The following is a 13,851-nucleotide window of genomic DNA, read 5'->3' as shown; positions in this document are numbered from 1 at the left end:
ACGGGTACAACCTATTTATTCAAGAATATATGAAGAAGGGGCGCCTGGGTGGCACAGCGGTTAAGCGTCTGCCTTCGGCTCAGGGCATGATCCTGGGGTTATGGGATCGAGCCCCGCATAAGGCTCCTCCGCTATGAGCCTGCTTCTTCCTCTCTCACTCCCCCTGCTTGTGTTCCCTCTCTCACTGGCTGTCTCTATCTCTGTCGAATAAATTAAAAAAAAAAAAAGAATATATGAAGAATTATTTAAACTGGAGACACCATAGTGTCACAGAGAATTTTATGTTATCTATGTGACTCGGGGCAAGTTACTTAACTGAGTCTATTTCCGCATCCATAAAGCGGGGATAACACCAAATACTTGACAGGATTGCTCTAAGGGTTAAATACAATGTGTGTAAGATATGTAGCACAATAACTAATACATATGTTCAAAATATGATTTTATTCTATCGTATATGCCTGTATTCTACTATATTCTATACCTATAAAAATTATGTTACAAAAAATTTTAAGATGGGAAAGACTTTATGATGTTACGTGAAAAAGATAAGAAAAATTATGCACTTTGTATGATCTCAACAATGTAAAAAAAACAAGTTGAAAAGAATGGAAAGAAAACATCAAAACTAACAGTTATCTCTGCATGGTAGAATAATGGAAGATTAATTTTTTCTATGAACTTGCATTTTCCTCATTTTCTATAGCTTTTGTCATTTAAAAAAATTTTGATAAAGTCTGCAATGCTAAAGTCATTTTAATTTTAAAAACTGCAATATCTTTATACCATTCTTTTTTTGAATGAATATTTTACATCATGGAGACATTTTTATACTAGTGTAGAGGTAAGACATTGGACACTTTACATTGTGAGGCTCATCTTCTCCATAAAGTGTAGATATGAGCTCAATTATGGAAAAACAAAGCATGGTGGTTTGAATTCTTAAATAGGCACCCTGATTAAAAAAAAAGAGAGAGAGATGAAAAAACACCTAAGCAGCGGCAATAAGAGCCATCTGAGAGTAAATAAGCAAGGACTTCAGTATGAGATAATGTGAAGAGACTTATCAAAGCTACCACCTAGTTAATGGCAAAACTAGAATCAAACTCAGCTGGCTCCTTCTAACAATCATTCTTCAAGATATTCACTGACCACACTCCACAGTTAGTTTGCCGCCTCTTGACACAGAAGCGTATGTTCATTCTTATTCCCATGCTGTTTGTCTATACCGTTGTGCTCATGGAAAGCATTTTTATTACATATTGAGTCCAACACACTTGTTCATGAAGCTTTCCCTGGCCATTCTACCAAGACCTCACTGATCTCCCTGTAAATTGGGACTACGACTACATATTGTTTTCACTGTAAGATGGCATTTAATTATACTTGTTTTTATGTGCTGTCAGTCATTTCATGGGTTAGTTACCTCCACCCAACAGACTGAAAACCCTTTAAGTACGAAACCTTATATATTTCTATCTCCCCAAAGAATAAGTTTCAGTGCTAAGCCCACAGCAGGCATTCATTCATATTTTCCTAATTAACTGCAGAAGATAAAGCATTTTACTATTTGTCCTCCTCTCCATTAGGAACAAAATGTAAAATCTTAAAACTACGTAAGATGCTTTTCTTTGACCCATTTTCATTTTAAAATAGAGAGGGAGGGAAGAAATCAGTATTTTATCCTTTGCCTATCCCATGCCCACTGTAGCTACAACAAGGCCGGTAACAGTGGAAATTTTCCTACAAGCAGTGATAATGTCTGATTTTAAAGAACTTCAAAAATCTTATGGTAAAATTTTAATTTGCTGTATGAAGTTGAAGACAGAAAAGGCAGCTGACCTTGGGGGGGGGGGAATGGAAGACAGACCATTCCTTTCTCTCCTTCATACCATACTGCTTTCCCTATGGAAGAAGTGTAATAAAATGGCTGAAGCATTTACCAAGGAGTCTCTGAAATCTGCCAGAAGAGTAAAGCACAAAGACCCCATATTCTTGCTCCATCAACTGACATCCCTCATTCAATCACTGTTTAGAGCACAGGAGTACACAAATACAGTATTTAAAACATTTTTTATTCTCATCAAAACCTAAAAGCTTTCTCTAATATCAAAGACTAGTGTAATAAATTCTAAATGCTTATCAAAAGCCCAATAAATAGAACCAGATTCCTGCAATTTCTCTTCTAAAAGGACAGTAACTCTTGAATTTCTCACTTTTAAAATCGGCATAGGTTTCTAGAATTTAAAAATTACAAAATGAAAATAATGTAATGAAACTGTCACATGACTTATCTAGTACCAAAATTAGTGGTTATTTAAATAAAACAGTACCTCCAACGTTCCTAAACTTTTTCTTTTTCCCTTTTTTTTGGGTGTGGTAGAAAACGAACTTTAAAAAATCTAATCTATGAGAATATGCTATCCTAATGAGAAACTCACGTGTGCAAAGCTCTTATCACTTTACTGAAAGCATGGCATGTTCAGCCATACACATTTTGCCAAAATCCATGACTCTCAGCAAAACAAAAGAGGTGAAAAAAAATTAAGGATGAAATATCAAAATTCTTGGGGCGCCTGGGTGGCTCAGTTGTTAAGCGTCTGCCTTCGGCTCAGGGCGTGATCCCAGAGTCCTGGGATGGAGACCCACATCAGGTTCCTCCCCTGGGAGCCTGCTTCTTCCTCTCCCACTCCCCCTGCCTGTGTTCCCTCTCTCGCTGTCTCTCTGTCAAATAAATAAATAAAATCTTTAAAAAAAAAAATCAAAATTCTCTAGTGCAAGGAAAAAAGCTGGACATCAGAAGTCTGACATTTACTATGATTCACGCCCTGTAGTGATTTCAACCCCAGCTTTTTTCAGTGATTGGTTTTACCACAAACTAAACAGCAATCTAGAAATCAAGCCATGGCTTGCTTTAATGTTGAGCCATTGTGACTAAGAAATAAAATCAATGTTGCTGAGCTGCTGCGTATAAATGTAGGCTGATCACTGCCAATCACTGGCATTTAGCTTTTAAGTGCTTAACTTTGACTGTAAGTTGTTCTGTGCTCTGCTCTGACAGCTTGCTTTCTTATGCTGTCAGATTTTTAAATTATAGCAACATCAAACGGCTATGAATTAAAATTAGATGCTTTCAATTTCAGCAAATATAATCAGCATCTTTAGGTTAATTCAGTAGAACTTTTCAGTAAAACTCTTAACTCAAATGATCTTAATCTTATTTTAACAAAGTAGCAAAAAACAAAAACACACACAACAAAACACCCAGTAGAAAAGGCACAGAGTTCTAACAATGAAAATGATGTCAAAGGTACTTTTTTTTCCAGAAACACTGAACCAAAAAACTGAAAGCAAACTGAAAAGCAACCGATATAAAAATTCTTAAACGTCAAAAACCCAAAAGAGAATGACATCACTAAAAAGAAAACTAGTAAAGTTGTTATATGAAGCTACACTGTAATTACCTAAAACCTAATTACTAAAACTCTACTTGTTGATATAACCGTAATTACTGTAACATTTCTTCAGAGCCCAGTGCAACAAAAGACCTCTGTGAATTGTTCTGTGCTCCAGCCTTGAGGGCAAGGTCTTGTTGCGTATTTTTCTTTATCTCATTTGAGAAGAAACAGAAAATAAAACATTTGTTCCTCCTTGAGACCTCTTACCCACCCACCCCCCCAGTTTCATAAAATCACCAGAAATCACAGCAGGCTTTATAACATATCAAGTTCATAGTCTGAAACAAAATGACTGCTGTAATGAAGGTTAACATTTTCTTTAGTTCATAACTGATTCTTGAATTAGAAAATATTTACACGGAAGAGAACAGTTTTATTCAACAGAGTAGATTAATGGTTAAGTCAGAGATACTATAAATATATTTTGAAGTACTCTCTCACTTAACTACAACCAGCTGTCCCCTCCCTACTTCCTTCTGCCTCTTCTCCACATCCTGTGAGCTGTCAGTGATCCTAGCACTGCTCAGCCTGGATGTAAATGGCAGTGATTACTGCCAGGGAGTGAGAAACTACTCTAGGAGTGTTCATGTTAAATAAAGAAAGGGGTAAAAACATCTCGGTCTACTTATAAGAAAAAAGAGAAGGCAAGGAAATAAAGTGATTTTTGGAAAACTTGATTGTCAGGTGACAGGTAAAAGATCTCGTTTCAATTCCGAGTTTAGAGCAAGTTTCTTTAGTCCTGAGAAAGGAGAGTAGGGCAGCTCCTGCAGGACCTACATCAACTGTGCAGGATAGGTGTGGATTTTTTTTTTTAAGTTATACTTTTTAAGACGTAGAATAGAAAAAAACAGGAAAAGTATCAGGAGAACTATATTCCAGTAAAGTTTACCACTAAATGTTTTGGGTGAATTTCTCTTCTCTGATAAATAAGAGGGAGAATCTCAAAGGTCAATCAATCGAAGACTGTTGCGATATGTAACAGACCAAGGCCCAAATGTTTGAATTTCTCACCAAATCTCAACCTTCTGCTGTACAATCAAAATACTGGGGACGAGAGAGATGGAAAAGGCAAAAGAATTTTTAATATACATAGTGTATAATAAATGACAGTATTATAAAAATTTCAATAAATATTACTTACTTCGTCATTATTTGGATTAACAGCTATATAAATACTCCCATTTGTTGACAACTATCAAAGCATGTAAAAATAAATAAAATATTTATAAGTTTCTTATTGTTAATGTTTCAGTTCTCATTGATTTCCAATACATACTTGTAATCTGATCATGAAGAATGTTCTAGAAGCAAGGCACTTCTGTTATTCTGAGATAACATCTTAACCACAACAGATTAAAAATGAAGTCAAATGTTTTCATATTAATAAACATGCTTAAAATACAGTAATTCTGACAGAGGAGAGATATATAACATTAAGAAAGCCAGGAGAAAGAAGGATACATGGAGAAGTCACCCTTAGTCAGAGGAAGTGAATCCAAAAGACTGTGACCCCAGACCTAGTAAATGGAAGATTTTTATCATCTATCACCACCTACACTTCCTTGTTTGCCAGGGTACAATACAAGTATGTACTGTACTCTAATTTTATCCCCCTTTCACTGTTATTTGTCACAACACAGACATAGACACATGCATAAAATATTAAACAAAATATTGGTGGACTATTTGAGAGAAAGAACAGTGCTGACTGACGACCATGCCCTATAGATATCCACTTGATCAGCTGAAAGGTTAGAGGAAATTATGTGGGTATTTAGGAGAAAGAGTCCTAAGCAGAGAGACCAAGAAGTATAAAGGCCCTGAGACTAGAACTTGCCTGATATGCTTAAGGAGCAATAAAGTGCTTAGTATCTATAATATCCTAAGAAATACAGAGTGACTAAGCATTGGTGAGAGAGATAAGAATTTTAACTTTATAACATTTCAAACATCTTTAATTTAAGTTCCCCTGTCTGATTTGCAGTAAACAACCTTTATTTTTCTTTCTAAAACTGAGCAACTGTGCTTTTATGTGCTTTTTACATGTCATATAAGAAAAGATTATGCATTATTCTTTTCTCCTTCGCTGTTGCAACTAGTTGGTTATTCAAAATAAGCAAACTTAGACATATCTTGCAATGTAAGAACATACAACACAAAGTATGTCTATTTAATTCATGAAAAGTATATAAACTATATAAAACTATCAAAAATTAAACCTATATGTTGATTGGCTCGGAGTATCCCAGGGAGTGTACTCTGAAAAATCAACACTGAGAAATAGAGTTCGTGCATTTCAGAAATAAAGGAAAGTACTCTGGGTGACCAGGCAAAAAGATTGTCACTTACCATGGGAAAAAATTAGACTGGCCTCATACTTCTGGTACATTCAATGCCAGAAGATAGTACAACTATCTTTAAGTTCTAGTAAGATGTTCAAGGAAACAAAGCTGGATCCAATGATTTTTATATCCATCCAAACTGTTCAAGTATAAAGGTTACAAACATTCTATAACTAGGGGACTATTATTTATGAACCATTTCTGAGAAAACTACTGTAAGATTGACTTGAGCCAACCAAGAGATGACTGGGGCAACTATGACAACAAGGACTGTTGATGAACATTAAGATGAAAAATAACTGGAGAGCAGCATAACAATATATACCATAAATGTTACATGTCCTGACAGTGTATCTGACAAAAATTAGGGGAAAAAAATACACAAAAAAGGACAGGTAGTAGAATAAATTCAGATTGCCTCATCTATGTCACTCTACTCAACAAAAGAAAAATTAGAAATTATTTTGAACAAAAGAAAAAGGAAAACAATGTATCGGGAATTGTGGAATGCTACTAAAGCAGTACCTAAGGGGAAATTTATAGCACTAAATGCGCATATGAAATGAAATCTTCAATGTAAGAACATACAACACAAACTAAATATGTCAATATGTAACTCAAGAAAACTCAAGAAAAAAACAAAAAACTCACAGCAATGACCTCAAGTTTCCACCACAAGAAATCAGAATAAAACTCAAAACAAATAAAAGGAAATAATAAAGGTCAAAGTGGAAATCAATGAAATAGAAGTCAGAGAAATACAGAAAATCAGTAAAACTTAGAGATAATCAATAAAATTGATACAATTCTAACCAGATAGGAAAAAAAGAGAGAAGATCTAAGTTACAGCTAAGTTACTGGTATCAGGAATGAGACAAGTGACATTATGATAAATTCTATAGATATCAAAATAATAAGGGAATATTATTAACAATTTTATGCCTACTAAATGTGACAAATGAAATGGACCCATTCCTTGAAAGACATAAATGATTAAGTTTGCTCAAGAATAAAGTGGGGGGCACCTGGGTGGCACAGCGGTTAAGCGTCTGCCTTCGGCTCAGGGCGTGATCCCGGCATTATGGGATCGAGCCCCCACATCAGGCTCCTCTGCTATGAGCCTGCTTCTTCCTCTCCCACTCCCCCTGCTTGTGTTCCCTCTCTCGCTGGCTGTCNGCTATCTCTGTCGAATAAATAAATAAAATCTTTAAAAAAAAAAAAAAAAAAAGAATAAAGTGAGGGTTGCCAGGGTGGCACAGTCGGTTAAGCCTCCAATTCTTGGTTTCAGCTCAGGTCGTGATCTAAGGGTCATGAGATAGTGCAGAGTCTGCTTAAGGCTCTCTCTCCCTTCTCTGCCCCCCTTCCCTCTCTCTAAAATAAATAAATCTTTAAAAAAATAAAATAGTGACAATCTAAATAGCTGTGTATCTATTAAAGAAATTGAAAAATTTTTTTAAAGATTTATTTATTTTAGGGAGATCGCATAGGGAAAGGAGCAGAGAGAGAATCCTCAAGCAGTTCCCACCAACACAGGGTTTGATCCCAGGACCCTGAGATCATGACCTGCTGCGAAATCCAGTCCGCTGCCCAACTAAGTAAGCCACCCAGGCAACCCAAAATTAAAACTGTTTTTAAAAACACTCCTATAAAGAAAAATACTGGCCCTGGTGGCTTCACTGATGAATCTTACCACAAATTAAAGGAAGAAATAACGCCAATTTTATACAAACTATTCCCCAAACTGAAGAGTAGGGAACAATTTCCTACTTACTATATGTGGCCAGCATTACCCTGCAACTGAAACTAGACAAAGAACAGGTTTTATAGCATTATATGTCACTATATGGTGTATTCAAAGCAATTAAGTAAATCTTAATTTTTAAAACTTCTACCAGAATGTATCTTTTCCCATTATGTCTTCTTGGTAAGCAATGTCAATCATACTATCTGGGCTTTTGTCAAGTTCAGGGAAAGATTATAAAATTATATTTTATTTAATTTATTCATTGTATTACCTCTATTCTCTTTCTAGAACTTCTAGTCTTTTCTCTCATGATTCTTCATCACTTCTTTTGTACCCTTCTGTCTTTTTGTTCTAGATTCTAATGGGCTTCTTCCACTTATCCTACAAATCGCTATTTTGGTCTTTGGATGTATTCATTATATTACACAGTATTTCCCATTAAATTAAACTTTATATGGCAAAGATATTTCTAAGGAATGTATTATTTCTTTTTTGCACCAGTCTGATCACGTTTTATAAACGTGTATGTATATAAAGATATGTAATACGTATCTTTTCTATGCTATTTTTCTTCTAGGGTCACTTTTCTCTGTTCATCCTGGCTATTTCAATAGATTTAAAGATAGAAAAGCAAGAAATAATTGTGTTCAGTCTCTACTGATCCAGAAATCAGATTCTTTTATTTACACATGAATTTCAGTAAAATTCTTAAGAATATAGTGGAATAATTCACTATACGTTGTACACCATCTTGCCTTTCAGAAATAAATCTAATGCAGTTAACTATTTNGGGGCGCCTGGGTGGCACAGCGGTTGGGCGTCTGCCTTCGGCTCAGGGCGTGATGCCGGCGTTACGGGATCGAGCCCCACATCAGGCTCCTCTGCTATGAGCCTGCTTCTTCCTCTCCCACTCCCCCTGCTTGTGTTCCCTCTCTCGCTGGCTGTCTCTATCTCTGTCAAATAAATAAATAAACTNCTTAAGAATATAGTGGAATAATTCACTATACGTTGTACACCATCTTGCCTTTCAGAAATAAATCTAATGCAGTTAACTATTTAACTAGAATACTTAGTCTGTTGCCACTACAAATAGTAATGTGATATAAAGAATTCTGGGCCAACAATCAGGAAGATATAGGTTCTAATGGCTAGCTATTATATCTTAAAGAAGTCTCAGATTAGTTGTCCTGTAACCTAAACAGTTTATTGTAACTTATTAAAAAATTCCTTTTTTTTTTTTTAAGATTTTTTATTTATTTATTCGACAGAGATAAAGACAGCCAGTGAGAGAGGGAACACAAGCAGGGGGAGTGGGAGAGGAAGAAGCAGGCTTCTAGCAGAGGAGCCTGATGTGGGGCTCGATCCCATAACGCCAGGATCATGCCCTGAGCCGAAGGCAGACGCTTAACCGCTATGCCACCCAGGAGCCCCTGTTTACTTCAGCCAAGAAGGGACCACACCCTATATAATAGAATGCAACATTCCAAAATGAGCAAAAACAGAAAATGCACCCATTCTGCAAATTAAGCAGAGTTACAATAAAATATATACTCAATATTCAGTATTCCACTTTGCCTTCTTTATAACCCGATTGAACTCATTTCCTAAAACCTAATTATTCTCTTCACAAAGAAATGGAAATAAAAAGTTTTACTACTTTGACAATAGTGAATTTTAATCTTTTAACTTTTGTTATAGAAATGGATCAAAAAAATTGTCTTTTTAATGTCCAAGTAGCTATAAATGACTATTAATATCATCCATACCTATAGTATCTGGGAGGTCTAGCAGTTCATTGTGCTGCAAGTCAAGGTTGGTTATCTGTGTGCAGTTTCCAATCTCCTTTGGGAGGTGTTCAAGTTGATTGTGAGCTACATCCAGCGTAATGAGGTTACATAATTCACCTGTAAAATTGACCAACATAAAAATTTAATAAGAATTATTAAAGAATATATTAAGTAATACTGAAAGAAAGAAAAAAACACCTTCATTCTCTATATCATAATTATATCTTTCTGGAAAATGTAGAAGTCAAACACAAGATCTGAAACTTATTAGAAAATGACATCTTGGGGCGCCTGGGTCGCACAGCGGTTAAGCGTCTGCCTTCGGCTCAGGGCGTGATCCCGGCGTTACGGGATCGAGCCCCACATCAGGCTCTTCTGCTATGAGCCTGCCTCTTCCTCTCCCACTCCCCCTGCTTGTGTTCCCTCTCTCACTGGCTGTCTCTATCTCTGTCGAATAAATAAATAAAATCTTTAAAAAAAAAAAAAAGAAAATGACATCTTACAAATATTGAATCATTATATTGTACACCTGGGACTAATGTAATGTTATCTGTCAATTATACCACAATAAAAAACGAAAGAAGAAAGTGACATCTGATGAAGTTAAAATGCTGATTATAAATGACTACCAATATAAATGACCGCCTAATATTATATATATGTAGTTTAAAGTAACCAATTCAACCACATTTATGTTTATATATTGCATACTTCAAGTAGAGCTCACTAATTTGTTAACCAAATTCAACACGATAATATCAGATTCATCTTGCAATCTGACGGTCATCTTCTACCTCAAAAGTATATATAATCTCAAATAGGCATATGTTCTGATGTTATATGAATATACAGAGTGAGATTTATAAATCAAAAACTGCTTCTAGATTTTCATAGTACTCCACAAGGATAGAAAAGAAGGTTTATTTCTCCTCATTCTAGTTGAAAGAGCTGTATTGGCAATTTAGATGATTCTTAGTGTTATTTTGCAACATTCTTCATTGCAGAATTCTTTACTTGAACATACAGTTCAAAAACTTCATAATTTGTAACAGCTACATTGGTTCTCTCATGACTTCCCTTTTTTTCTAAAGGCATTTATTATAAATACTGAAAAAGTAAGATGAGCAAATAAAGTACATGAAACTGAAAAATGGGTCTAGGGCACATTATTAAGCCGTATTATTATAAACACAGGCAACAAAAATAGGTAAACTGAATTTTATCAAAATTAAAAACATGTGCATCAAAGGACACTATCAAAAGAGTGAAAAGGCAACCCACAGAATAGGAGAGAATATTTGCAAATCCTGTATCTACTAAAGGATTAATATCCAAAACAAAAGATCATTTACAACTCATCAAGTCCCAAATTTATAAATGGTTAAAGAACTTTGACATTTCTCCAAAAAATATACAAATGGCCAATAAATACATGAAAAGATGCACGACAATCACTAATCATTAGAAAAATCAAATCAAAACCACAATGAGATACCACTTCACACCCACTAGAATGGCTATATAATAAAAAAACAGAAAATAACAAATGTAGGCAAGGAGGCAGAGAAACTGGACCCTTGTACTTTACCACCCAGGTTCTTAGGATAAAGACAGAAGAAAAATCTCCTCCTGTTTTCCCCTAGGCATTGCATATTCAAACTGCAGAAAATCAAAGGCAAAGGGAAAAATTTTGGAAGAAGCTAGATGATAAAAGCACTTTACTTTTGGAGAACCAAGGATAAAAACCATATTATTTAGATTTCTCTTCAGAAAACCATGTAAGCAAAAAGAGAATCAATGAAATATTTAAAGTCTTGAAAGAAAAAAAAACCCACCATCCTAAAATTCTGTATCCAATGAAATTATCCTTCAAAGTAAAAGAAAACTAAAGACTGTCTCAGACAAACAAAAATTGAGGGAGTCTGTCACCAGTAGACCTGTCTTACAAGAATACTAAAAGTTCTTCAAAAAAAGGGAAAATGATACAGATGAGAAACCTGCATCTATATAAAAGAAGAGCACTGGAGAAGAAATAAAGATAAAATATTTTCTTACTCTTAATTGACCTAACAGATACTGATTTGTTCAAAGTATTAATAGCAACAATGTATTAGATGATTATAGATTAAGGATAAATGAAATGAATGACAGCAACGTTATAAGGGACAATAGGGAAGAATTGGGAATATTCTGTTATAAGGTAACCACACTACCCATGAAGTGGTATAGCATTATTTGAAAGCGGACTTATAATGAGCTGTAAATGCACACTGTAAACTCCAGGACGACCACACACATACATACAAACAAAGTAAGGAAGTATAAATCATACGCTAAGAAGAGAGAAAATGGAATAATATAAAATGCTCAATTAAAACCAGATGAAGGCAAAAAAATTGTGAAAGACAAAAAGAAAGAACAAGTTCAGCTAATAGAAAACAGTTACAAATATAATTGATATTAATTCAACTAAATCAGTAAACACTGTTAATGTTAATAATTTAAAAGCACCAAATAAAAGACAAGAGACTGTCAGAGAAGAAAAAAAAAAAGGATCCAACTGCATGTTGTTTTCAAAAAACTCACTTTAAATTACATAATGGTAAATGGAACAATTCTCCAAAACATAACAATCTTTTAAGTTTGTATACCTGCTTATCTCCTCTGTATCTAGTACAGTGCTTAGTACACAGCATCATGTTAACTTAAAGAATAAATGAAGATAACTGGGGAAGATAAAATTTGGATTCTAATGCTCTTCAAGCCAGAGGTAATAAAACATTTTTTGAATTTGCCATCATCTTTTCTAATAAATAATACTTGAAACTGTTTTAGTTGCAATGAAAATAACTTCCACTACTCTAAAGAAAGATACACAAGTCCAAAAGTGTATAGAGTCGAGGCAAGTAAATAAAACAAGCTGGAAGAAGACTATGACTAACTGTAGCCCATTTGGAATAGCTAGGATTCATATTGCAGGACTTTTCAACTTCAGTACTACGACATTTTAGACTGGATAATTCTTTGATATATGAGGCTATCCTGGGCATAAGCAGCACCCCTAACCTTTACCCTTTAGATGCCAATAGCACCTCCCAAATAAGTTATAACAATCAGAACTGTCTCTAGACATTAACAAATGTCCTTCGTTCTAACACTGCCAAAATTGCCCTCAGTTGAGAATCACTGCTACATTGGAACAAGAAAGTTCAATACTACCATTTTTCAAACGAAGTTGGAAATCTAGATTTTCAAATAAAACCTCCTAATGCTTAAATGCTAACAACTAATTCTTAGGTTAAAACAGAACAAAACACTGTGTTGCTAAACACATTTGTGGGGTTTTTTCAGTATTCAGGATGCCAGTTTGATACATCTGAACATAAAAACAAATTAGTTACTAATATTTTAGGAAGTTTGCATATGACTAATATTAAAACTAAAAAGTTTTTTAAAAGCAGACTATAATCACCTAGACTCAATTAATTAAGTTAAACCTTTTTGATTTGTGTAAATTACCACATGGAAACCAGATTATTTTAAACATATATTCTCTCCAGGAAGTTATCCTCCAGCAATACAACTCCCTGCAAAGTCAGGAAATCATGGTACTAATGACACATTCAGAAGAGTGTCAACTAATAACACTAATACTTCTTTCTCACAATCTAGTAAGCCCTAAATATTTTGAAAATGCTTAAAACTCAGGAAATGTGATTTAATTTTTTTTAACAACACACAAAAAAAACCCCATGATTTTAAAATCTGGCCTGTTAGTCCCTGAAATACAGTACACTCACAACTAAATTATATATATATTATTGGGAGTTAAATCTGAAAATTGTTTTAGACTTTCCCCAAAATCCATGTATAAATTTTAAGCCCCATGAAGAACATTTTCAGACTTTAAATTTTGTTCAGTCCAAAAAAAAAGTCTAATATACTTCAGGGAAGTCTATCATTTACACATAGTTTCCATGAAAATCTAAAATATTTTCAAAACTAATCCAAAACTTCCTATTTAATGCAATTAACAAAACATTTTTAGTGTTGGAGGTAGGAGGAGTTTAAAATCTCTCTTCTTTAGAGTAACACTCATAACTGCCCAAGCTCCTCTTGTTCATATTATAATAATTAGAAACATTTGCAAATTGTGAATATACGACAAATTCTAGACACTGTGCCAGAATAAGAGCCTAAGTTATAATCTGTAAGATATTTACATATTAAATATCTAAGCAGTTCATGAAATACTTACACACCATTTCCTATTTCTATACTCTGTCTAGCTACACAGTACTTTTAAACATGTTTCACCACATGATTCAAATATGATTAAAAAAATATATATAAATCCAACCCAGATGATTCTCAAGGACAATAACCAAGGTGTTAAAAACTGACTTGCCTTTGACTGGGTTTAAGAGTGGTTTTTATTTCCTACTTTATACATTTGTATTTTGTGATTTTTCATTTTTGTACATTTTTTAATTCAACGAGAAAAAAGAGAGATTCAAAGA

At 34.3% G+C, this 13,851-nt stretch overlaps 1 protein-coding gene across 1 annotated transcript in view; it reads right to left on the bottom strand.

The window, feature by feature from the left end:
• The window catches only part of SHOC2 (SHOC2 leucine rich repeat scaffold protein), a 93,895-nt gene that overhangs the window by 15,300 nt on the left and 64,744 nt on the right, over window positions 1-13,851 (bottom strand). Inside the window, exon 3 of the mRNA XM_002913558.4 lies at window positions 9,311-9,448. Within this exon, the coding sequence (XP_002913604.1) occupies window positions 9,311-9,448 (138 nt within the window). The remainder of the gene's footprint in view (window positions 1-9,310; window positions 9,449-13,851) is intronic.

The sequence above is a fragment of the Ailuropoda melanoleuca genome, chromosome 6 (genome assembly GCF_002007445.2).
Source record: "Ailuropoda melanoleuca isolate Jingjing chromosome 6, ASM200744v2, whole genome shotgun sequence".
Classification (NCBI taxonomy): domain Eukaryota; kingdom Metazoa; phylum Chordata; class Mammalia; order Carnivora; family Ursidae; genus Ailuropoda; species Ailuropoda melanoleuca.
This window is presented reverse-complemented; position numbering and strand designations above follow the sequence as displayed.